The sequence below is a fragment of the Sorex fumeus genome, unplaced genomic scaffold (genome assembly GCF_029834395.1).
Source record: "Sorex fumeus unplaced genomic scaffold, SorFum_2.1 ptg000002l, whole genome shotgun sequence".
In the NCBI taxonomy this organism is placed as follows: domain Eukaryota; kingdom Metazoa; phylum Chordata; class Mammalia; order Eulipotyphla; family Soricidae; genus Sorex; species Sorex fumeus.
Window position 1 is genome coordinate 60,427,557 of NW_026606059.1, and position 25,764 is coordinate 60,453,320.

The 25,764-nt window shown below is 38.5% G+C and overlaps 1 protein-coding gene and 1 pseudogene across 1 annotated transcript in view; both read right to left on the reverse strand.

Annotated features, from left to right (window-relative positions):
- The window catches only part of MTBP (MDM2 binding protein), an 86,235-nt gene that overhangs the window by 36,877 nt on the left and 23,594 nt on the right, over nucleotides 1-25,764 (reverse strand). Inside the window, exons 11-14 of the mRNA XM_056110582.1 lie at nucleotides 22,134-22,251; nucleotides 9,557-9,730; nucleotides 7,934-8,041; nucleotides 3,142-3,303 (exon numbers count right to left, since the gene is read on the reverse strand). Of these exons, the coding sequence (XP_055966557.1) occupies nucleotides 3,142-3,303; nucleotides 7,934-8,041; nucleotides 9,557-9,730; nucleotides 22,134-22,251 (562 nt within the window). The remainder of the gene's footprint in view (nucleotides 1-3,141; nucleotides 3,304-7,933; nucleotides 8,042-9,556; nucleotides 9,731-22,133; nucleotides 22,252-25,764) is intronic.
- LOC130021632 (60S ribosomal protein L5-like) lies at nucleotides 17,239-18,579 on the reverse strand (annotated as a pseudogene).

A 25,764-nucleotide genomic window follows, 5' to 3' on the forward strand; every position in this document is an offset into this window, starting at 1 on the left:
ACTCTCACTTGCTATTATTCACCTTGTAATGAGGAAACAATGATAATGATGATTATTATACAAATATCAGCTCACATTTTTTGTGTCATTTATTATGTTCTAAGTGTTTTATACATTCATCAACTCATTGAATTCCCACAGTAACCTGAGTAATGAGTAACGGTATTATCCATACTAAACATGAGGGACACACAAAAAAAGTTAAATAACTTTCCCAAAGATATTCTGTAACAATTGATAAGACTGAGATTTGAACTTTTTCACAGTCTAGCTATTGATACTAAGCTCTGAACATCATTTTTTATTTATATTTTACTCTCAAATAGCTTAGACCATGTTTCACTAATAACTGTTCTTAGTGCATTAGGGTAATCATTGCACCTTGTTTTTAAGTAATCCCAATGCAGTTTTTAATTGTATTATTATTATTAATTTTCTTTTGATTTGGAGCCACACCCAGCGATGCTCAGGGATTACTCTTGGCTCTGAGTTCAGGGATTACTCCTGCTGGTTCTCGGGGGACCATATGGGTGCCATGAATAGAACCTGGGTTGGCCACATGCAAGACCAACACCCTACCCTCTGTACTACTGCACCAGCCCCCCAATTCAATTGTTTTTTTCTTAAAAAAAGAATCACAGACTGTCACATATCATTTTCTCCATTTTTGCAAAAATAATGGGCATACCAGGAGGATTACTCCATAGCTTAGTGGCCAGTTGGGCATTCTAGAGGAAAGGGCAGCTCAGATAGAGAAGGGAACACCAAATAAAGGGTGTTTGGAGGATCCTCCCAGGAGGGAGATGCATGTCGAAAGTGGACTATGGACTGAACATGTTTGCCACTCAATGCCTCTTTTGCAGACCACAACACCCAAAAGGAGAGAGAAAACACAGGGGACTGCCCTGCCACAGAGGCAGGGGGGGATGGGGGGATGGGGGTGGGGGGGATATTATCCATGGTCGTGGAAAATGGGCACTGGTGGAGGGATGGGTATCTGATCATTGTATAATCAAACCCAAGCACAAAAAATTGTAAATCTACAACTGTACCTCATGGTGTTTCACTAATAAAAAAAAATTAAAAAAAATAATGGGCATAAAATCTGCAACAGAAATGTGGTAAAGCCTGTTGAAAATCATGACCAAAACTTTACTTTTCTGAGTACCTTCAAATTGCTAAACATTAGGAAAAAGTGCTCACATAATGTTACTGCTGACTTGATTCTTTGGTCATTTTCTTATTACCCTATAAAATAAAAAATAATTCTGCTCAAATTAAAACAAAAAAATAGCCTAGACATTCAAAGTACCACGGAGGATAGGAGCAAATGAAGTCATGCAATGTTATTTGCATCAACTTGGCTGGAACCGGAAGGGATCACATGGAGTGAAATAAGTCAGAGGCAGAGGGGAAAATACACTACCACTCACCAGTGGTACAGAGAGAATCAAATCAAGGGCATAGACAATATCAAGCAATTACAAAGCTGAGAGACAGGCTGGGGGGCAGGGGTGATGGGAACAAGTAGACTGATTGCAGTAACATGGGAACATAGGTGGAGTCTTGCATATATGGGTGATGATGGGTGATGGCTGATCGAGAAAGCAGCCAGCACTGTAACTGCCAATCAACAAATAATGGGTGAAGGAAAATCACACCAGAGATGGCAAAGTGAAAGGTGTGGAGGGTCACAGACACTTCAGTGGCAGTGATGTGAAATGACTTTATATAGCAATAGTATAAAACTTGAACACCACTATAACCATGTTACCTAAACTATAATTTAAAAAAATAATGATTAAAAAAAAATACCAGGCAGGGCTAGGCAGATAGTTCAAAAGTTAAGTGTACACACATTGCATGCAGGAAGCTGGGTTTGATTCTCCAGCACCACACAGTCGCCCAAGCACTGCCAGGAGGAACCCAGGAGCACTGTACTAGGAGTATTCATTGACTACCACCTATCCAACCTCCAAGTAAAAGACGTAGTAAAGTAGTTCACCAGGAGAGAGCTTGTCTTGTATGGGTCAGACCCTGGATTCAATCCCTGAGCTTACAAAAAACGGTCAAAAATAAAATAAAATTATGCTAAACAAAATTAAAACTGCTAGGCAATCTTCAAAAGGTTTCCTATTAGATCTTACCAAGTGTCACTTTTCAATTTATCACAATAGTAGAAAAGAGGAAAATCGAAAAAAATGCAAGTTAATAGAGAATTAAATTTCATCCTCCCAGTCAAGGGCAGTGACTATTCTTGCTAAATGAACAGCAAATGTATAGCTTCTCATTATAAGTAGCTTTAAAAACATCGTATTTACCTGTGCTCTACTTTCTTCACCTTATCAAAACAATAGAAATCTACCCATTCTAACAACAAGGTAAGCAAAATATTAGGAGGCATCACTTTCATTTTGGCTTTTTGCTTGCTTACTTAGGGCCACACCCAGCAGTGATGGGGGTTACTCCCATCTCTGTGCTGTGGGGTTGCTCCCAGCCAGTCCCCACGGGGCCATGCAGTGCTGGAGATGGAACTCAAGGCTCTCACAGACAAAGCACACTCAACCCAATCTCTTGCCCAGGATCATAAAAAAACGTTTCTCCCAGATAGTGGATGTGGTCCAAATGGCGTAGTAAGGTCCTGAGTTTGATTTCCAGCACTGCATAACTGAAAATCCGGCCTCAACCTCCATCATCACTGGGTATGGTCCTGGGTATCTTGAAAATACAACCAGAAATGGCTTCGGCAATCATCTGACCTGGGTTCGATCCCTGGCACTGCATATGGTCCCCTCAGCACAGAGCCTAAAATAAATCGTAAGTTGGGTGTGATCCAAACTCTAATCACTCCTCCCCCAAAAACCTGTTTTCCCCCTACTCAAAAACAATTATATTGAACATAGAAGTATCAACGTACTAGAAGTTATCAAGCTCATTATTGTTTAAATGAGAAATAGCTCATCAAACATATTTCTATATATATATCTACATTTCTCTATAAAGCACATACGTAATTATGATATAAATCATTATTGATGACTTTAAATTTGTAAGGCTCTGATATGATAAATATTTTAATTCATTTTAATAATAACTCATACACGTGACATATACCTCCAAAAAGAACATTAAAACACTTACCACTTAGTACCTTTGGGGTTTCCATTTTTTCTCTCTGTGCTGGAACTATTTTAGGAATCAGTTTATTAAAATGATCTAAAAAGCGCTCTCTTGCGAGTATTAGTAGACTTTTGAGCTCATCAATAGAAATGACTTCAGACTCTTTTGCCAACTTTCTCCTTTCTGGAAGACAACAAAGCAAGACAATGAACCACATGGCTATAAGTTTAAATCCTCTCTGGGATGTACCTACTATTTTTATTATGGGGAATATTTTCAAAAGTGAGGCACGTGAACGTTTAGAGCAAACCAACATTCATATGAGGACCCAGCTTCCATTTCAACCCGACTGAAAAGATCATGGTAGAATGTGGAATGATGTGAGGTGGATAAAGTAACACTGCACGTTTACCAAAGTTTCTGAACAATATGTGCATCACTAAAATTAGTCTTAAGCTGTGTGTGTGTGTGTGTGTGTGTGTGTGTGTGTGTGTGCGTGTGTTGTGGGGGTGGGGGGGCTACTTAGGTAACAAGTCAAACCTTATAAACTACTTCAAATTTCTTTTCCTCTCCTAAACCTAACACCTTAAAGGGACAGAAAGGGACAAAGCAAGGTAGGACACGAGAGAGGAAAGCAGAAAGCAAGCACAGACACAGGCGGTTCTCAAGGAACTGGAGCATGTGGTGACCAGGGGTGCAGAGCAGAAGGAGGGCTGATTTGCTGCCCCCAGGAACACTGCGGGCTCATGATGGTGGTGCTAAGACTCGGAGTTCACTATTTTTTAAATCCATTTTGTTTTCAGTAAGTACCACAGAATTTTTTAAAATGGTATCTGTGTATTACTTTTGTAAAAATAATTCACTTTAAAACAAATCTGGGCTACTCATGTTTTCATCCATAATAAAATAGAAAGCTGTAAATTCATACATAACTCAATTCTACAAGCATTTATTGAGTATGTCGTGCCTGCAGAGCTCTGTGGTGCGTGTTTGGACAAAGAGTATTAAAGCCTATTACATCATTCTCCATGAGGTCGGTACATGCATAATGCAAGAGAACAAGCAAGAGACGAAGAGGTCAGTCTCAAGGTTTTGATAGATGCCTCTGGGAAAGGTCCACATCACTAACATGGGCATCAATCAGGCCATTCTAATTCTGATCCAGGATAAGTAACACACAGTATCTGCTGTCAAGAATGGTCATTGAGGGATGAGGGTCTGGGTTGGGAGGGAATATGGGAACACTGTTGGGGGAAGTTGATACTGGTGGTGGGGTTGGTGCTGAAATTAAATGCCTAAAACTTAACAATCAATGACTTTATAAATAACAGTTCTTTAATAAAAAGAACAGTAGTTAAGAGTACAATAAAAGCTAAAACATCTATTTTTCTTAGAGTTTTGAAGTGAGAAAAATAAAAAGCGTCAACTCATTTGATTTCCTGTCCAATGTGCTAGGGGCCATTCTAGAACAAAAAGTTCCCGACTTTTATCAGGAAGATGCACTACAGTCTGACTCTCACATTTTCAGTCATAGCACAAATACACTGAAACCCAACCCTGACCCATGCTATGGGAACTGACAGCACCCCGACCGAAAACAGCTGCAAGGGCTGGCACACAGCTTCCAGGAGGAAGCACAGAGATCAATTTCCATGGCATCAAGTCCTTCTCCAGCACCGCTAGGTGTGGCCTTGCTGGCCCACAGGACCACCGGACCCCCTAAGCCCCGGTGGCATTGTGACACAAAGCCCAGGCACTGCAGTCTCAGCCCTCACACCGGGACTCAGTAGCCTCCAGGTGGTTTCTGGGCCCGCAGCACCATGTGGGAGGTCTCCCTCATACTCGGAAAAAAACCCCAAACAGTCCAAACTGTCAATTATATTACCACATTGGATGATCTAGAGAGCAGGGCAAACTTTATATTGAACTGAGTGACTGGGGGAAAAAAGGAGAGAAAATAGACCTGTACTTGGATTACAAACTGCATAATTGACCTGGGAGGAAGGGAAATGGGGAACTTTGCACAAATAATGGCAGATAAAGGTTTGAGAGAAAAATATTGGACCAAAGTCTAAGACCAAAATAGCCAAGAAAGCTATTCCTGGGGCCTCGGGATGTGGCTCAGGGGTAAAGCGATGCCTTGTACATATGAGGGAGTGCACTCACGGCCCCACCCCAGTTTCGTCAAGTGCCACCCCAGGTCCCAGAGTGCAAGTCCAGCACAATGCGACCAAGTGCGTGTGAGCCTGTGACCAAGTACTCACCAGTCCAGGAACCCTGTGACAAATATGCCAGCAGAGATATCCCAACACTGACAGTGACATCAACAAAGGGAAGAGAAGACGAAAATAATAGCTAGCCAAAACTTCTTTTTTAAAAATATTATTACTAAAAAGTTTATTCATTGAAAGAAAATATAGACAAGGATATCAACAAATATCAGTACACTAAAATTCAAACAAGAAATTTCGAACTGATGCCAGGAGCTCTCAACAGTGACCCTGGTATTAGAGCGAGATGATGATGCTACAGCTTTGATATGTGTTTCCCCCAGGCTGGGAACATAAAGCTCAAAGCATCACATACGTGCATGTGGGAAAAAGTTCAGTATGGAAGAGATTTTCTTTAAATATTAAAATGAGAGAATATTTTTATTTATTTTTTATTATTTTCCATTTTTTGCTTTTTGAGTCATACCCGGCGATGCTCAGGGGTTACTCCTGGCTCTGCACTCAGGAATTACTCCTGGCGGTGCTCAGGGGACCATATGGGATGCTGGGAATCGAACCCGGGTCGGCCGCGTGCAAGGCAACGCCCTACCCGCTGTGCTATCTCTCCAGCTCCGAGACAATATTTTTAAATAAAAAAATCATGTAAAACATAATCCCGAATCAAGTAAAACACAAAGTATAAAATCAAATATAAAATGCATCATTCTACTATCAAAACATTAGAAACACTTTTTTTTAATTAAGCAAAACTAAGAAATCTTTCTTTAAAAACTCTAAGAGAATTTTATCTGATGTCTGTATTATTTTAAAAAACAATTAGCCTTGGTAACATATCAACTCTCTGGGCAGACAGGAGGCTGGTCCAATGAATCTTTCCATCATAAGTGGATTAAATGGATGATTCATTTTAATCAAACTTTAATGCTTTGGATAGCAAACTGGCCATTTTACAGCTCTGCCCTGAGCTAGACTATCCGGGAGCGCTAGTTCTGAGGCTCCTTCAGACCTCTTCCGTGTCCCTGTCTTCTGCCCAGCATTATAACTTCTATATTTATGGCATTCAGGAGGAGTTTGGGAGGCTGGCACACACCCCACGGTGCTCAAGGCTCACTCCAGACTCTGCACTCAGGGATCACTCCTGGTGGTGCTAGCAGGGCCTATGTGGTGCTGGGGACTGACCCAGGGTTGGCTGCATAGCAAGGCCAGAGCCCTGGACGATCTCTCCAGTTGTTTTTCAGCATCTCGTGGCACTTTCATCTCCCTCTTCTCTCTGCAGAGCTTTGAATCACACCTATAGGCGGTGATGTACTGATAGCTACTATCCACTAGTATCGATACTAGCAGATGCTCTCTCCCTTGCCGGCCAACAGGAACGGCCCCACTGGAGCGGCTGGGGTTAACTCTTCTCACTCTCACTTGAGGAAGAAAGGCGCACCCAACATCAGAGCTCTGCTTCTTCCACACTGACAGTTTTTCTGGTTGGAAGGATGAGGGACCAAGGTGAAGATGAAAGAGAAGGTAGAAGTTGAAAGAACTGAGTTAAAAAGAGCTGCAGGAGGCTTATTACACTTATACGGATCAGGCCCTGAAGAGGGGGTTAGCGGATGAGAATAAAGCCTGCCACTAATATCACTAGCGGATTTTTTTTTTCGAAGAAAGGTTTTTCATCCACAAAAATAGTACTATTTCAGTACCTTCCTTGCCTTGGCATTAGCATGTACTATCACTGAAATCAATTTGCCTTCTAATTACATTTTCCTTGAAATATGTGGAATCTACTCACACCGTTACTATCATTAATGGCAATGATTAATATCTAAGAATCAAAGCTCAATGTATTGCTTTGCACTGTCTTTTATTTTTTTCCTATTTGTAGTCTCTAGCCTTCCATTACAACCAAAAACATATAAAGAGAATATTTAGGAAGAAATATACAACTAGAATAACAAAATTGAGTTATCTTTTCCAGCCCACAGTCAAAAACAATAAAATACAAAATTTGCCTGGAGAAATATTTTCATAAATGTTAATAACATTGTCCAAATAAAAACGGATATTCTAAATCTAGTCCAAAGAGCTGCAGCTGTCTTTTTATTTGACATCACTTCTATCAAGAAGAGTTTACAGGGTTAGGAAAATAGCTCAAAGGGTTGGAGTGTGTGCTCTGAATGCAAGAGGCCAGGATCAATTCCCAACACTGCCAAGTCCCTAAGAGCACCCAGGTGCCAGTATGACCCCCAAACCGAAAACAAACAAATAAATAAAAAGAATTAGCTCTATACATTAATATAGTATCTAAAAGACAAAAGTGCATAAGAAAAAATCTAATAGACCAGAGTATAGTGCAATGGTAGGACACTTGCCGTCCACGTAGTCAATCAAGGGTCAATTTCTGGTACCACATAGGGTCTCCTGAGCTTGCCAAGAGTGACCCAGGAGTGCTGAGCCAAGAGTAAGCCCTGAGCACTACTGCATGTGCCCCAAAAGTCACAAAAGAAAAAAAAGTACAAAAATCAGAAAGTATGGTATATCAACAACTTGTCATTTTAATAGCATAATGAAATGTACAAATCACTACTTACTCAGGTACTCTTTCAAAGCCAAAGCTTGCACATTAGCTAACTGTTTCTCTCTCTTTATAAGTTGCTCCCCAGAAAGCTGTGGAAGTGACAAGAAGTCAAAAGGAAAACCTGAAGAAGTACGGGGGGAAAAAACTGTATTTAAGACGATCTATGACAACTAATATGCAGTTCTCTGAGAACATGTTACAAAACAATTTCTACCTCTCTAGATCTGACATAATTCAGAGTCAATTACAACCACTAAGTTGCAGGGAAATAGCATATTAAGTTGTTTACCATATTTAACTTTGTGCTACCTCTAAGTTAAGGGAATCTTGGTAGCTGGTATGGATTCCCTCCATTACATTATCCTCAAGCAACTTCACTACCAAATGTCCCACACAAAACAGTGATGGAATATCATAGCTAATCTCTAAATGTGCTCCCCAGGGTCACCCCTCCCCACCCACACCAATGAGCCACACTTCCTTCTACTCACCTGTATGAAATCTTCCACAATGATTCCAGGTTGGGTCTAAGTCCCTAATAAGGCATGGCCAAAGTAACACTGACTTCTAGAAACTCATAGAAAACCTTGCGGCTTCTCAGAACACTGGTTCCAAGAGAAGTCAGCAAACGTGAGACAACCCTGAAATTAGGATGCTCTGAGGGGACTGGCCGTGGTCGTGAGAAAAGGACCCAGGATGAGCATATCAGCTATCATGCGTCTATCCAGCCATCCTGAGCCAGGGCCAAAGGGTGGGAGAAGAAGACATTTCATACAGAGCCCTAATAAGTCTTGCCAGGCCTGCGGTCCCAGCCCTGTGGCTTCAATCAAATGCGGGATTTCAAAACAGAAGCATCCAGCCGGGTCAGTCAACCCCCAGGACTGGAAGACATAATAATAATGGTCCTTTTTCAACTAAATTTGGGGAGTTTGTCTCACAGTGATAGATACCCAAAACACAGAGCTTTAAGAGAAAAGAAAGGGCAAGGAAATGGAACAAGATCCTGGTGAAAAAGTAAATGAAAACCAGAGACAAAATATTGGAATATAAACGATAGCACAGCGGGTAGGGCGTTCGCCTTACAAGCGGCCAACATGGCCGACCCGAGTTCGATTCCTCCGCCCCTCTCGGAGAGCCCGGCAAGCTGCCGAGAGTATTCGATATGCCAGACACAGTAACAACAAAGTCTCCAATGGAGACGTTACTGGGCCCGCTCGAGCAAATCGACGATCAATGTAAAATAGAAAATAGAAAATATTAAAACTTTTGAAATCAATGCTGAACTAAGTTCTATAGCTTCTTGTTCAATAGTGCTACATGTTTTTGTTTGGTTTTGCTTTTTTTGTGCCAGATCTGTCAATACTCAGGGTTTATTCTTGGCTCTGCAACTCAGGAATTAACTCCTGAAGGTGCCAAGGACAGAATCTGGGTTGGCTACATGCAATGCAAGAGCCCTACCTGCTGTGCTATCTCTCCATACCCAATAATACTAAATATTTTTTTAAAAGGTAAATCTGCTGAAAGCAAAATGGAGTTTTTGAGGAAATAAGTTCATTGCAAACAATATAATTTAATATATACACAAACAAATGCATAAAACATAACAAAGCACTTGCCCCAGAAAGCTAACACTTACTCAGTTTGGTTTCTTCTGCCCTTGCTTTCATCTGTCCATGAATTAAACTGAGTGCAAATGAGCCATTGATCTGGTTGGCAGAATAAATCAATGTGGCTTTACATTTTCCACTGCCATTACCTTGGAACAAGAGATAATAACTAGAACACTCTCCTTTCACTTCAACATCTGGAACTAAACAAAAACAATGACGGTATTAATTATGGAGGAACTCAGCATATGACAGAGCAGAATCAGACATTTTGACCCACAAGATAGAATGATGTTCCTATTATTTTAAAACAAGTCATGATTCCATATACTTGCACTGAAAGTTCATTTAATTGAGAAGGCTGTATTGCATTATTTATCGTTATATTCATAATAAGAATGATGCAAGTTTAAACATTTCCCTTTAAGTTAAAATTTGTTTTTTTCATTATTTTTGGGGTGGCTCATTAGGCTAGACAGTATATCTTTTGTACATAATCAGACTCTTCATTGATCAACTACTACTTCTAGCTTTTATTTCTCTGAGGTTGAATCAACAGAACGTTGTGAGTACAAGAACTGTACTGGAGCAGAAGTCCAGACATACTGAGAATAAATTCCACTACTTCAAGTAGTATAAATCCACAGCAAGTGGGTATAGTGGGTGCCCACTATACTGGGTGTGGCCCAAAACCAAAAATAGAAACACTTATTTTTAATTATTGAAATACATTGTGTTATTACATATAACTTCTAATGACTGTGATACCTTTGAGATTAAAAACAGAAGAATTCTTTTTGTTGAAAATGGAAAAGTGGACATATGCATTTATTTTTACTATCTCCTGAAATTCATAAAATGAAAAAATTTTTAAGTGTATTTTACAGAGGGGAAGAGAGTATTTGTTAATTTGGCCTGCCAGTTACATGAAGGTCAGCTAAGACAGATACAGTGTTTTGTTTTGTTTTTTTTTAAATCAAGTGAGGGTTACAGTGAAGGCTGAAGAATGACTATGATGCCTTTGAGATTAAAAAAGAGAAGAGTGCAGAAAGTAGATAAAAGACCAAACATGATAACCTCTCAGTGTCTGTATTGCAAACCATAATGCCCAAAAGAAGAGAGAGATTATGGGGAATCATGTCTTCCATGGAGGCAGGGGGAGGGTGGGTAAGGGGGGCGGTATACTGGGGAGACTGGTGGTGGGGAATGTGCACTGGTGGAGGGATAGGTGTTTGATCATTGTGTGACTGTGACCCAAACATGAAAGCTTATAACTGTCTCATGGTGATTCAATAAAATTAAAAAACAGATAAATAAAAAATAAAAATAAAAAAGAGAAGAGTTCTTTTTGTTGAAGATGGTGAACTGGACATATGCATTTATTTTCACTATCTCCTGAAATTTCACAAAATGAAAAGATTTTTAAGACAGCATAAATTTTAGGGAAATAAGTCAGAGTAAGACAAACACCGGATACTGTAGCATTGTAGCACTGTCCTCCCATTGTTCATCGACTTGCTCGAGTGGGCACCAGTAATGTCTCCATTGTGAGACTTGTTATTACTGTTTTTGGCATATCGAATATGTCACAGGTAGCTTGTCAGGCTTTGCCATCTGGGTGAGATACTCTCGGTAGCTTCCCGGGCTCTCTGAGAGGGGCAGAGGAATCGAACCCGGGTCGGCCACGTGCAAGGCAAAAGTCCTACCCACTGTGCTATCATTCCAGCTGAAACGTAATGCAGTACCCACAAATGCTGAGTAAACATAAACAATATATACCCAAAAGTTATATGTAATAACACAATGTATTTCAATGATTGAAAAATAAGTGTTGTTTTAATTTTTGGTTTATGAGAAATACTCAGTGGTGTTCAGAGCTTACTCCTGGTTCTGTGCTCAGGTATCACTCCTGGCAGCCTTGGGGAACCATATAGAGTGTAGGAGATTAAACCCTGGTCAGTGCAGAAGGCAAATGCCTTACCTGCTGTATTATCACTTTGGTCCCAATGAAAACAAAGTTTTTTTTTTTCAAAGCAAAGCATGTATACTCAATAAATATTTTCCTAACTAAATTTAAAAAACTAAAAGCTTAAGCCTACAAGGGCAAATATCTGTGAAAAGAGATTAATACTAATTAAATTCCAAAAGTGGATGAACAATTAACAACAAATCTGTCTCAACTGCTAAGAAAACAGAAAAACAGCAGAGAACATTCATAAGCTACACTTGTAGTACCCAATCCTGAGAAAAGAGTCCCGCTGGATGGCCATGAAGGTGCTAGGAGCAAAAGGAAGTCCAAAGGGGAAGAGAGGTTGAAAGCCCACTTGAGAAGCACTCTGGCTTCCTGACCCATTCTTTTCTAGCCTGTGCGGGTAAATGACTGCCCTTTCACTAGCGCAATTTATTCTTTGTAGTCTAACTTAAGAAATGATGTTATGGCACCCTCAGGTTCTTGTCAAGATAGAAAGCAGAGGACCTGAGAAGATTATGGCTGAATTCAGTGGAAACTTGATTTGAGGAAAGGGAGAGGATGACCAAGAAGCTGAGCATCAAGTATCTTTAAGTAGGAAGCACCAAAAAAGGTGAAAATTCTTTTCTTTTTATACCTTCTTAACGAGGGGGCACGAGTGAGCACTTTGCATTGAGTTTAAGGCATGCACAGAGGTTAGGGCAAAGGGCTTAGGAAGAGCAGAATGTGTGAGAGGATTATCTTATGCAAATTTGGGGTACATATCCTGGGTCCATTTTCCTGATATTTCATACTGGAAATTTTTCTTTGGGGCAATTCTCTTTTTCATATTATCTTGCCTATTTTCTTTCCTGTCCTTATAACTCTGTATCATTATGAGACAACAATCAGGGTTGGACTTGATCATCAACAACATTCTTATGGAGAATGTTCACATGCAGAATATTAAGGACTCACATTTCTTCACCTAGACCCAGAATTTTGGAAATCACTGAGCAAAACCGAGTCTTCTTTTGGAAATGGGTGGGAAAATGTTGACATTGACAAATACCAACATTGAGAATTACAGTCCCAGAAAAGGAATTTAAATAAAGATTAATAGGTATAACAATGGCCGTTACCAGTTGCATTTGGAATTACCAGTAGTTTCAAGTTGCATTATTTCACTTAAAAACTTAGCACTCTGCCAGCTCAAATTACACCTGTTTCTTTTTGTCCACAACATATTTTTCTCACTTCTTTTAAACCTTACCATCTTTATTAGACTTTAAATCACTGGTGCATGTAATTACAACAGTCTTATTTTCTTCAAAAGAAAAATACCTATTTTTAAGCATCCCCTAACTATATAAGAATAGTTACTTGAAAACCATTGTTTCCAATGTGGCAGGTGTTAAGTGAAGATTTAATAAATAAATTTTATGTAAATACCACAGAGTAACATTCACAATTAGCATAGATATTCAATTCTTCTGGTTCTTCCTACAGATACTATCAAACATGATTACTAGTGGAAATTTCTATTTTCAGCTATTATTTTCATACTATCAACTGGATTCCACACAAAGTTGATTGGTTTGCTTGGCCCCTCCCCACCAAAAATAATCACCCCTCCTGAATCCACTAGATAGGTAAAATGGGAGAAGCAAAATCCAGTTGTATCAAAACAAGTTGTATCAAATTTTCTAATATATAACTATAGTGAAGAGAAGATGTATCATTAGTTTCTTTTTTTTTCCTTTTTTTTTCTTTTTTTTTTTCTTTTTGGGTCATACCCGGTGATGCACAGGGGTTACTTCTGGCTCATGCACTCAGGGATTAGTTTCATTAGCTAACAAAATTCTAGTGTAATAAAAATCAAATCCTATTTCTACCAATAAATTTCTCACAGTTCTTAAAATCCTGCAAAACCTCCTTCTTATCTTTGGGCACTAGCACCGAACTATGGCTGGCTGAATGCTGCCCAGCAGCCCACGGGCCCTCTGGGAGGCCTCAAAAACAAAACAAAAACACTAACAACAAAACAAACTTCCTTTTTAAGAAACAGTGTGACAATGTAAAAAGCAAAGTCGTATTTCTGCAAAGGGGGAAAATAAACCATCTGATATAATGGAAAATATCCAGAACAATTAGGGAGACTGGGTATTCTGACTAAGTAAATGTTCTGAATTAGTGACAAATAATAGATGGAGAAGTAGGTCGGTGGACTGAGTGTATGCAAAACATGTTTTCAATGCTGGAAGTCAGGGTTTGAACCCTGGCCCCACATTGTCTCGAGTGCCTATGGGAGTAGACCAAATAACACACACACACACACACACACACACACACACACACACACACGATACAAAGAAAAGAAAAAGAAGAAAACAGGAGACTGAGAAATCCCTCAGATGGTCGACCAGATAGACGCCCAGCATTAGCGAGATCCTGAGTTCTAGTCATCGTATTGTATGCCCCCCTCTCCAAGCACCACCAGGTATAGCCCTGATATTATATCAGTGAAAAATTTATCAGTGTAATATTTCATCAGTGAAACAGCCAACTTGAAAGCTATAAATAGATGCTACTGCCAGTTTACAAAGCTTTTTAATATATTTACTAATTGCAATTCAAATGAATATAGTTGTGAAATATACTCAACAAGTATTTTCATTTTTTTCCCCAAGGAATTAAAAGTTGCAAGCAGTGATTCCTAGTCAATCATTTTTCTTCCCTGAAAGCAGGTGAAGGACTCTTCAGGAAGTGGTTCACCTGCCGCAGGTTGAGGGGGCTCACCCCAGTGGAGCTCTTCAAATCCAGATATACCCTAGAAATCCTAGGACACGTTTATGAACAACTAAAGCCCTAGTTTCTCACCCAGAGATTTGGGTTTCATTATTCTCAGGCAGGAATTTGTGTAACTTAGTTTTCTTTGCTTTAAAAACTATCTCCCAGTTGTGGGTGTTGGAACTCTTATGATTGAAACCACCCCATGATCAGCTTTGTAACTTTGTTTCTCATGGTTACACAAAAAACAAACAACCCCCCCCCAAAAAAAATATCTCCCAAGGTGATTCTAATGTGAGTTGATGTTAAAAATCACTAAAATGAAACAAAGTTTTGCATTTAAGCATAAGAATTTTGGGATGGTTCTTGCAAAAGTTTTCATGAAGTAACAAATGTTATGTGTGTGCAAGCAAATATATGTGTGTGTGTGTGTGTCTGTCCGTCTGTCTGGCTTAGTTTGATATTTTTTTTTCCTTTAGTGAAACACCATGAGGTATAGTTGTAGACTTACAAATTTTTGTGCTTGGGTTTCAGTTATACAATGATCGAATACCCATCCCTCCACCAGTGCCCATTTTCCACCACCACCAGTTCCAGTATCCCTCCCACCCCCCTTACCCCCATCTCACCCTACCACTGTGGCAGGGCATTCCCTTTTGTTATCTCTCTCCTTTTGAGTGCTGTGGTTTGCAAAAGAGACACTGAGTGGCAATCTTGTTCGGACTATAGTCTACTCTCATCACGCATTTCCCATCCTGAGAGGAACCTCCCAACACCCTTTATTTGGTGCTCCCTTCTCTACCTGAGCTGCCTTTTCCCCTAGCGTGTGTGGCTGTCCTCAAAGCCATGGAGTAATCCTCCTGGTACTTATAGTTTGACAATATTTAAGGAAATTACAAACTGTGCATTTACCAGTTCAGTTTGGAAAAACCTGCATTATAGTAGATCTCCCATCCTACTAACGGCCTTCAGTGACCACTAGTATGCTTTCTGTCTCTTTTTGACTTTCACAGAAACTTAATGTAAATAAAATCATAATCGTCTTTTAAGCTTGAGTTTATAAATGCAGCGTTTTTTAGACACACTCCAAAATTTTCAGCCTTTTTATTACTAAGGAGTATTTCGTTGTGTGGATAAAACGAACTGTATGTTCACTAATTCATGGGCATTTGCATAGTTGCTAATTCTTAACTATTACGGATATTGCTTTTATAAACATTTGCCTGAAAGCATTTGTGTGAACATATGTTCTCATTTCTTCTGAGTCAATACCTAGGAATGGAAGCACTGGGTTGCAGAGTTAAGTGAAGTTTAACTGCCAAACTGTTTTCCATAGTAGCTGTACTACTTTACACTCCCATCAACAATGTATGAAACTTGTGGTTTTCCACATTTTCCTCTACATTTGAGCGCCACTATTTTTAATTACAGGCATTATAGTGGGTGTATTATAGAAGTGCATTGTGGTTTTAATTTGCAACGTAATGATTCTGAGCATCTTTCATTTGCTTTATTAGCTATTTTATATACTTACAGTGAATATGTCTATTCAATCCTCTTACCTTCTTACTGAGTCGCCTTATTCAGTTGTAAGATTTTTTTGTTGTTGTTGATATCTGTCAACTGTCAGGCATATGACTTGAAAACTTTCTTAGCAACTTTATATAAAACATTTCCTAAATATTTTGGTGAAATTCTGTATTTTTTTCCTTCTAACCTATGGGCGGGGGATGGGAGGGGGAAAGAGTCTGGCAAACAGTGCTCAGAAGGTGACAGTCGGTCGAGGTGGGTTAAGTGGGAGAGACACTCAATGTCTGGCTAGAGGACATGACACAGCTCGGGCTTGCAAGGTTGGCGGGGCTGCAGGGTTGTACCAGGCAATGTTCAGGGGACCTTACCATGCCGGGGACAGAACCACCATCAGGTGCGCATAAATTCTGCATGCCTTAATCCGGTACCATCTCTCCATTTTTGTTTTTCTCTCTACAGACTGTCCATTGGTGTATAGCTTTCCTTTCTTCCATAATTTTATTCTGCAGTCCTGTTGATCAAACTCACGGCCTCACATAGGCCAGACAAGAGCTCCAACAGCTAAGCTAAGTAACTGCCTCTCTACCCCACGTATATGTTTTCTTTAAAAAGGTTTATAGTTTTAGCATTTACAATTAGGAATATAATCCAACCATGTGATCAACGTCAAGTTCCATGTATATGTTTAAAAATATGAATATCCAGTTCTTCCGGCATCACTGAGAATATGTTCACACTGTTCCTACTGCTTCTCTGTCTCTATTCTCTGTTCTACTGATATTTATATTCTTGTCTCAATAACATGCTGTCTTGATCGTCAAGAAGTATAAGCTCTACAACATGGTTCTCTGCAAAACTCTTTTAGAAACTTCACATAAATTTATTATGGGTTTGTTCATTAGTTTTTAGTGATTAGATCCAACTGATCAATCTGGTCAATGTGGAGATAAATATCTTTTTTTGGTCGGGAGGCGGCAAGTTCAAGAGACTGAACCCAAATGTCTCACACAAGCAAAACAAGTTTTCTACCACTGAGCTGCATTCCTAGCCCAAAGCATCATTTTTCTATGAGTTTTCTGTTATATTTTATGTGGGTAACATAACATGGGGCACCAGCATGCCAAATCCACACTCCAGTCCTCTGAGTCATCCCCTGAGCCCCAGAAGTGTCATTTGAATAATACTGAATTTTCCAATCGATGAATATGGTGTATCATCCCATTGTCTTATACATCTTTAATTATGCTCAATAATGCTCTGTTGTTTTCTTTTCTTTCCTGGGGGGGGGGGGGGGGGGGGGGAAGACACCAGCAATTTCCATTTTATAATTACAGTCTTTCCCCCCTACAGTTTCATTAACAAGAGTTTTATGCAGAAATCACTGGTTGGTCAATAGTTTATTATTATCTTTGCAAAATGTCCATAAAAAATCATGGGTTGATTTTACCTCTCAGCAGATCGCACCTGAGCTCTGAAGAAATTTGCTTTCTTACGGACTACCTGCTTTTTCTTCTGGGCAATAGACATTTTGAGACAGTTCTACCTTTCTTTTCAACTTCTCTCTTAGGTTTCTTCTCATATATGAGGTTGGCCCGTGTAGCCACATCTGCTCCATCATATCTGAAGTTATGTTGTTTTTTACATATTGAGAAAACTTTTTCTTGTAGGCACCTTCATCTTCTTCCATTAGGTAACATATATATTCTGCAACGTTCTCTGCCATAATGTGTTTCTGATGTCCTTCAGCATTGAATTCTTTACTTTCCGAGTCACAGGAAGGGCATTATTTGGTACTGTGAGGAATAGATAATCCTCCATCTGCAGCTCCTTTCAGCGTCCCAAATACTTGTTTCCAGTAGTAATTCTGGCAAGTCCTTTTCCAAATAGCAGGTGAAGGCATCAGGCTGCCCATCAATGCTTTATTACATTCTATTCATCTCCAGTGCCCTCCACCTGGCCTTGATCTATCTTGTCCATGCCAACTCTATTGAGAAGCGTTCAGGCCAGCAGCAGACCAATCTTCACTCCGTACTTTGGAAGTTCATGTGCAGATGCTGCAAAAACTCTTGTATCTCCTTTCATCTGACATAAGCAATCTGACAAGTGATGTCTCTGATGGTGACACCAAAATAGCATCCTGTATTTTGGTGTGCTGCATTTATTTTTACCCTGGATCACCAAACGTTTCTGAGCATAGTAACTGGTTTTGCCTTCTCATCGACTAATAAGTTTCACTAGGTATCTCTTGAAGTTCGCCTTATTTGTGACAATTTTTAACAAACCCTATCCTGCAGAACATCCTGCTGTCCGCGGCTTGACACAGACCCACAGTGCTTTGTAATTTATATTTCTTTTGTTAGATATATCCTCAGAATTTTATTAATTGATTTATGACCTATTTCCTTTTACTTACATGGGTTTAGTCTTTGGCTTCTTGAGCTAAGAGGATAAAAGTTTAGATTAACCATGAACAATTGTAGTCCTTCATTTTAAGATATTCTTAGCACTGCTTTAGCAGCTTTCTATAAATATGATGGCTTCTTTTTATTTTCATTTAGAACTACTGAGAAGACTTGTTTCTTTTGACCTGTGGAAGTATTTTTTAACTGTAACTATTCTGAAGTAATTCCTAGCTATCCTTCTGTTATTGATTTGTAATTTAATTGCACTGTAATTAGAGAAAAAGCTGCATATTATTTCTATCCTTTCAAATTCAATGTCCTATTATGATCTATCCTGAAAAATGTTCCTGTGTGCTTAAGGAGAACGAACATGCTGCTTCATGGTGTATGTTAAATGAAAGTCAGTCGTCCACTTGGTTGAGTGCCCACAATTAAACTGCTGGCACCCAGAATGATACCCTGCACACAGTGGGCACACAATGAGTATCTGTTGGCTGAAATAATACTGTCTCTGCTACCAAAATGTCTTTCAAATCTTTATTAGAGCCCTTTATCTGTTTCTCAAGATGGAAATTATTAATCAGTTATTCTGTCATTTTATTTTATACTGTGACACTAATTTATAATGTACATCACTTAAACATATTTATACAGTAAGCTTATTAGTTTTAGTCACAATTATGAAACATTAAGGATGAAGGCAATTGGACAAAGGACTGGACTGCTCAAAGAGCTGGAATTCAGCATGCCTGGGTCAAGCTCTATGGGCTTCCAGCACCCCTGAACGGGACTGCGTTAGCTGCCCACACTGCTGGTGTGGTCCTAGAGGCCCCCAGCACCATGGAGCTAGCTGGACAAGAATGGCCAAGAATGACTCTGAGCATGGCCTGGAAGGCACACCAAGGACTTAAGAAAATTATAAAATTTAGGATTATAAAATGACATACATGGCTTTCAGAGATGGGTTGAGACTTTTATTTCATACTGAGATACTGGAAACGGTTCTTGAATTCTCAGTATCTTAGTTTTCTCTTTATATAAAATTAGGCAATGATCAACACCAAATTTTTTTGACAACTTCATAAAAGTGAACATGGTAAATTGAGCAAGCACTTTACATTATAAAACTGACTGTTTAGTATAATATTTGAATAAATATAGCAATCTTTACTGAGAAATGTAACAGGATTTAGTTAACTGCATATGTCTATAAAGTTCTCTTGTGTTTATCCTAGTACTTTCTGGGTATTTCACTAAAAATCATTTTAAAGATCATTCTTTTAACTACTCTTAGTTCAAATTGCATAAAAACTGCCACTACTTAACCATTTTTATATACAAGTATAATCATTTCATATATTCCTACCTAGTCCCTGTGTCTAAATCTCATTTCATCAAAGAATGAAAAATTAAAGAAAAGAAACTGAGAAGTGTTCCATGCACTGGGTTCATACTATTTGAGCAAAGTGCATTCCAAATCCTTCTTTACTTTTCTAGGTGGCTGCTCTTACTATCAGAAAACTTATTATACATTTTACTTAATGTATAACAAATACTTTCTATATACCTACTATCAGGCATTACTACTGGCACAGGGAATAAATGATAAAAGGTTACATCTATTCTCTTCTCACTTCTAATGAAACAGACCTGCATTATTTAGATGGTAATAAGTCTACAGGGCAAAAAAATATTGAATCTCACTGCAGTTTCACATGGGATGGCAAAGAAGGACCTGAATGAAAAAATGACTTTGGACTAAAGGTCTTCCCCAAAGTGAAAGATGTGACTAGGTATGTGCTAGCTAACAGAGAATAGGACCTGCTGCTGCAGCATGATATTAAATTCCCTGAAAACGCTTACTTACTGCTAGGTCTGACTGTAAAATAGTGCTAGTTGAAGAGCTGGTGGTCATAAAGATATCCGTGGAGGGCCAGAATGATAATATGGCAGGTAGGGCATTTGCCTTGTTCACAGCCAACCAGACTCAATCGTGCCACTGCATATGGTCCCCTGAACACCACTAGAAGTGATCTCTGGGTGCAGATCTTTATGAAATATGAACATCGGATATATTAATCAGCCTATGTGATTCTGAGAAATGGAAAATTATACCACAATCTTATGTAGTCTAAGTGAAACTGACTCTAAGTCACTCAGGAAATCTATTTCTGATTTTGCTTTTATGTAAGCCCAAATACCAGGTGATTCCTGAGGCATGAAGAAGGTGAAAAATGTACTTTTTGTTGTTAGCACAATGCAAAGGGTTCTATTAATCCCACTTTGCCTCCAGAAAAACTCACTTGAATTTATATCAGGTCATACACCGCTGGATGTGGCCCCAAAACAAACTACCACCAATAAAAAAATCTGTAAATATGTTTATATATATGCATAATATACAAACAGAAATACATAAAATATATTAGAACATGTTTATGGAAATATATATAATTTGTTTATATAAATAAATAGGCAAAAAAATTTTAAGTCATTACACTAAAGCAGAAAATAAAGGAAGACAAATTAGCTATAACTACGTAACTTTGGACAAGAAACTTTTAACATTTTCAGGTATAATTGTCAAAGAAAATGATAGTCTAGACTTAAATAAGTCTCTTATTTTATAGTAGAAATTAGAACTTTCATATTATAATTGTGGAGTATGGCGACAGGCACTGGAGCAGATAAGAGCTGATTTTGCAAAGCGACTCAAAAACAAAGCTTCGCAAGAGGGAGTATCTGGGCAAAGTTGGCAAGAACAGGGAGTCAGCACGGGGTGTTCGGCCTTGAGACTCACTCAGTCTCCTAGTCACATGCGCCAAAGACACAGAAACTGTCACTTAGTAGGTCATCCTAACTGTATCACTGGGATTGGACCAGGGCAAAGCAGAGAAGGAGAAGTTGTAGGCCAATAATGCTGAACTTTATGTGAGTGGACCTTCCTGTAAGCTGAAACCCTCTGTAAAATATATGTGTATTTGGCAATAAAGTGAACAGTCATCAGCTGCTCCCAAAGGGTGTTTCTCCACAGGAGCATCATACTTTGCCCCATATCTGCCTGAACCCGGTGCACAACCTGTCCTGGCATGTTGGGAAAAAACTGTTCCCCAACATATAATGACCACTAAGATGTTAGATATTAGAAAGTTGGAGGCAGGACTCAAACTCTTGGAGAAGTTATAGAGCTGTGAATTTGCAGAGTCCAGATCTGAACCAAGAATCTGTCAATCAAAAACTCTTAACTTCTCCAAACCCCATTTTCTTGTACATGAGGATTAAAGGCACCCACAGGGGCATTACAAAAATCAAACGAATGTCTAAACATTAGAACCATTTATAACACTGCACAGCATATACTGATACATGTGTTTTGCAAATTTCTTCACAAAATTGTATCATAAATTTTGTTTCTAGGTATTGTGGGGTGGAGAGAGGCTCTCTGGGAGCCCAAGGCCCCTCCTGGGGTACTCAGTCAACTCATTTAATGCTAGGTATAGTCATCAGGGGACCACCAAGACTACATCAGGGATGTCCAGGTACTCTAGGGCAATACCCCAGTGTTTCCATGGACCACCACCGAGCAAATATTTGATATTTGAGTGTAGCAAATAAGAAATAAATCACTTACTTTTCACAAGTTTCATCTTCAAAATGTCTCTAAGAAATACATGTTTAAAAGAACTGGCCACTTAAGCAATACAACCATCACTGAAGATGACCATCATTTTTAATATGGTTATATATACTTTATTTCTTGAGTTTTTAGGACATGGTTATAGATAACAAAAATATTAACATAATGTGAGTCCTTTAAATCAGCAGTATTAGTTTAAAACACTATTCTCTCATTGGGAAATATTAACTGTTAAAATATTCAAATTTTAATAGTACATTATATTGCACCATAAAAACAATATAAAGATAATTACTTACCACAGATCGTCTTGGGCTTTTTAGCTAGATATTCTTTCCATTTTCTGGAACTAAGTTGGCTGGGAGGTGGAATAATTACGCTACTAATAGTACATGGCAGTACAAAAAGAGCACCAACCTAGAGGAAACAGAACACAGGATAAGAGTCACTCTTAAACAGTGTCATCAGACAAGTGTCCACTCATATTTTTTCTGCTAACATGGATTCAGAAGGAAAAATCTAAAATAATGTGCACTTAATATGGCTCTCTTCTAATATCACCACTATTAAAAAAATGAGAACAATTACTTACTTCTTTATAAACAACCTTGGACAAACAAAGACAAAGAAAGGCATTCAAAGTCCTTTTCCAGTGGATTATTTATCTGAAAAAACCTTTTGCTCCCAACATTTGTTTCAAGTGCAGATTGTTAGTGTAAATTCTTAATATATCTTCCAACCAATGAGAAGCTGGGAATTCTGCCATCAAAAGATTTTGTCCGATTTAGCCATAATTTTCTAATCTTTTAACTGGATCTTCTCTGACTTCAAAATTAAAACATATCTGAAGGCAATTTAAATTTTTTCCCTATAAATTAGTGATTTAATGCTAATATGCATTAGCAGAGAAGACAACATATCAAAAGCCAAAAAATATAGAGCAGTTTTTGACTGGTTTAAAAAAAACTGAACCTATTTATTCTTATTCTGCACTCCCAAGCCTAGGCAGACCCTTATCATATATGCGGTGCCCCTTGTAAACTTTGACATATTGATCCAACATAATATATTTAAGGACATTTTCAGTTTGATTATGCACTTAAAAAAAACACTGTGATACAGAAACCTTTTATGACTATTATGTTAGAAATATAAGCTCTAACAATTAACACATCCCCATAAATAAGATTTTAAAGCCCTAAATGATCTGAAATGAAACTGACACCTCATGTCACATGAGATGTATATAGATATATGTATATAGATATATGTATATAGATATATATATAGAGAGAGAGAGACAGAGAGAGAGCATAATTAAAACTAATTAGTTGTAACAGATGTCCAATACCAAGGGGGTTTTTTGGTTTGTTTTTTGTTTTGCATAAGATTTCAAAATGCCCAAGACTGTATACCAAAGAGTAGACAAAGATTTGTGAATATACCAGATCAAAGCCGAGTCCTAAGTATATTAGGAGCAAAATATGGAAGGCAACATTAAATCATATTTCCTGTATAAATGTTTTAGTTATAGTGATAGCTTAATAACTTAAGACATGATAAGGGTAGTTCAATGTAACTTACAATCTGGTATGTGTCCTGAATGATTAAAGTGGCTACACTTTTTATTACATACTCTACTTTAGACGAAATATTTATTACACATTAGAAATAGAATTGGAGAGATCGCTCACTGGGTTGAACATATGTTTTATATGCAGGAGGCCAAGGTTTGATCCTGACACCACAGAGTTGCCTGAGCACTGCTGAGAGCAACGCTGGAGCACTGAGCTGGGATGAGCCCCAAACATGGCTGGGTATGGCCATAAAATCAAAAGGAAAAAAAGAAAAAGGAAAAAAGAAGAGGAAAGAAAGGAGAGGAGGGGAAGAGGGAGAGGGAGAGGAGAGGAAAAAATGGAAACCATTCTAAATTTCATAATCTATCATTCCTTGCATCGTCACATTTATAGCAACTATTAATACAGCATTCATAACACAGTTGAATTCTAATAATTCTTGATCTCACTTAACAAATCAAGTCTCTGAGACTTGAGGATGGACCCTTTATGTCCTTTTATGATCTCACTTCACAAAATCAAGACTTGAGAATGGACCCTTTATGTCCAAAACTATATAGCCAAATCAAATGTTAAATGTGAGTTTTCAAACCCTGACTCAAGTTTTTCAAGAGCATAACAACCTAACAAACGATGGTACTCCTGTTTATAGGACACCATGAGAATTCCCTGGTCATATGACAGTAGATAGCATGCTTCCCTAACAACCCCATCTGGTTTTAGAATTACATAAATTTTTTAATTGAACCACTGTTACAAAGTTGTTTATGACTAGGTTTCAGTCATACAAGGTTCCATCTCCTGTCACTTAACCAGTATACATTTCCCACCACCAATGTCCCCAAGTTTCCCTCCTGCCTCCTAACCCCCAGCCTACCTCTATGGCAGACAATTACTTATCTTCTGTTTTTTTTTCTCTCTCTCTCTCTCACTCACTCTCATTCTCCTTTTGTGCACTATGGTTTGCGATACAGGTACTGAAAGGTTATCATGTTTGTCCCTTTACCTACTTTCAACATTCAGTTCTTGTCCAGAATGATCATTTCCAACTATCATTATCATAGTGGTCCCTTCTCTATTTTAAATGCCCTTTCCCCACTGCATCTTGGGCTTCCAATCATGGACCAGTCCTCCTGGCTCTTGCTGCTACTGTCCTTGGGTCTTAATCTCATACTATTGTTTTTCATATTCCACAAATAAGTCCAACCATTCTATGTCTGTCCCTCTCCTTCTGCCTCATTTCATTCATCATGATACTCTCCATATCCATCCATTTATATGTGAATTTCATGACTTCATTTTTCCTGGTGACTGCATAGTATTCCATTATATAGATCTACCATAGTTTCTTTATTCAGTCATCTGTTCTGGGGGACTGGGGTTGTTCCAGATGGCCAAAAGAAACATAAAAAAAATGATTTTAATCATTAATATCAGGGAGATACAAATCAAAACAACAATGAGATATCATCTCACACCACAGGACTGGCACACATTAAAAAGAACAAACCAGTGCTGGCGTGGATTTGGGAAGAAAGGGACTCTCCTTCATTGTTGGTGGGGATGTCAACTGGTCCTGCCTTTTGGGAAAACAATAGCGACATCCCTCAAAAAGCTAGAAATAGAACTTCCAGATGACCAGCAATACCACTTCTGGGTATATCCCTGGGGGAGGGAAGGGGCGAGGGCAGAAACATACTGCAGAAAAGCCATCTATTCATTGCAGCACTATTCACAATAGTCTCTTAGAATTCTAATCTCATAAAATAAGCTTACTTCAGGATATTTTATTTCTGTTCTGGGGCTAATCACAAACTGTTTAAAGCTTAGTTAACTTAAAAATCATATAAATCACTATAATTTAAGTCTTATGAAAGCTGCCAAGAGGTTTGCTGTCAACCTCTTTCTCGCCAGTACTCGAAACAAGTATCTGGCACAGAGCAGGTAGTCCAAAAAAAAAAAAAAGAGTTACATAAATTATATAAAAAACGCAGTCATAAAGCATTAGATTAACTTCCAGGAATTAGCAAACGGTTCAAAATATTATTTTTCCAAAAATGTGAAAGACTCATTATGACCAACATAAGAAAATGTGAACTGCTACACATTTAAAGATGTAACCATCAAATTACATAACATACATTTCTAAAATTTTTCCCTTGGCTGCCTTAAATTAAGAACATACATAAGAAGCTCCTTTTATGTATCCCTCTAACAAGTAATAGCCTAATGTTCTACAGTCATTGTCTGAAAAGCAACAACAGTGGTTTTAATCTAATCCAACAAATTTAAATCAAAACAACTATAAACATAATGTACTTCTTGAATTACTGTTGCCTATTTTCACTGTTAG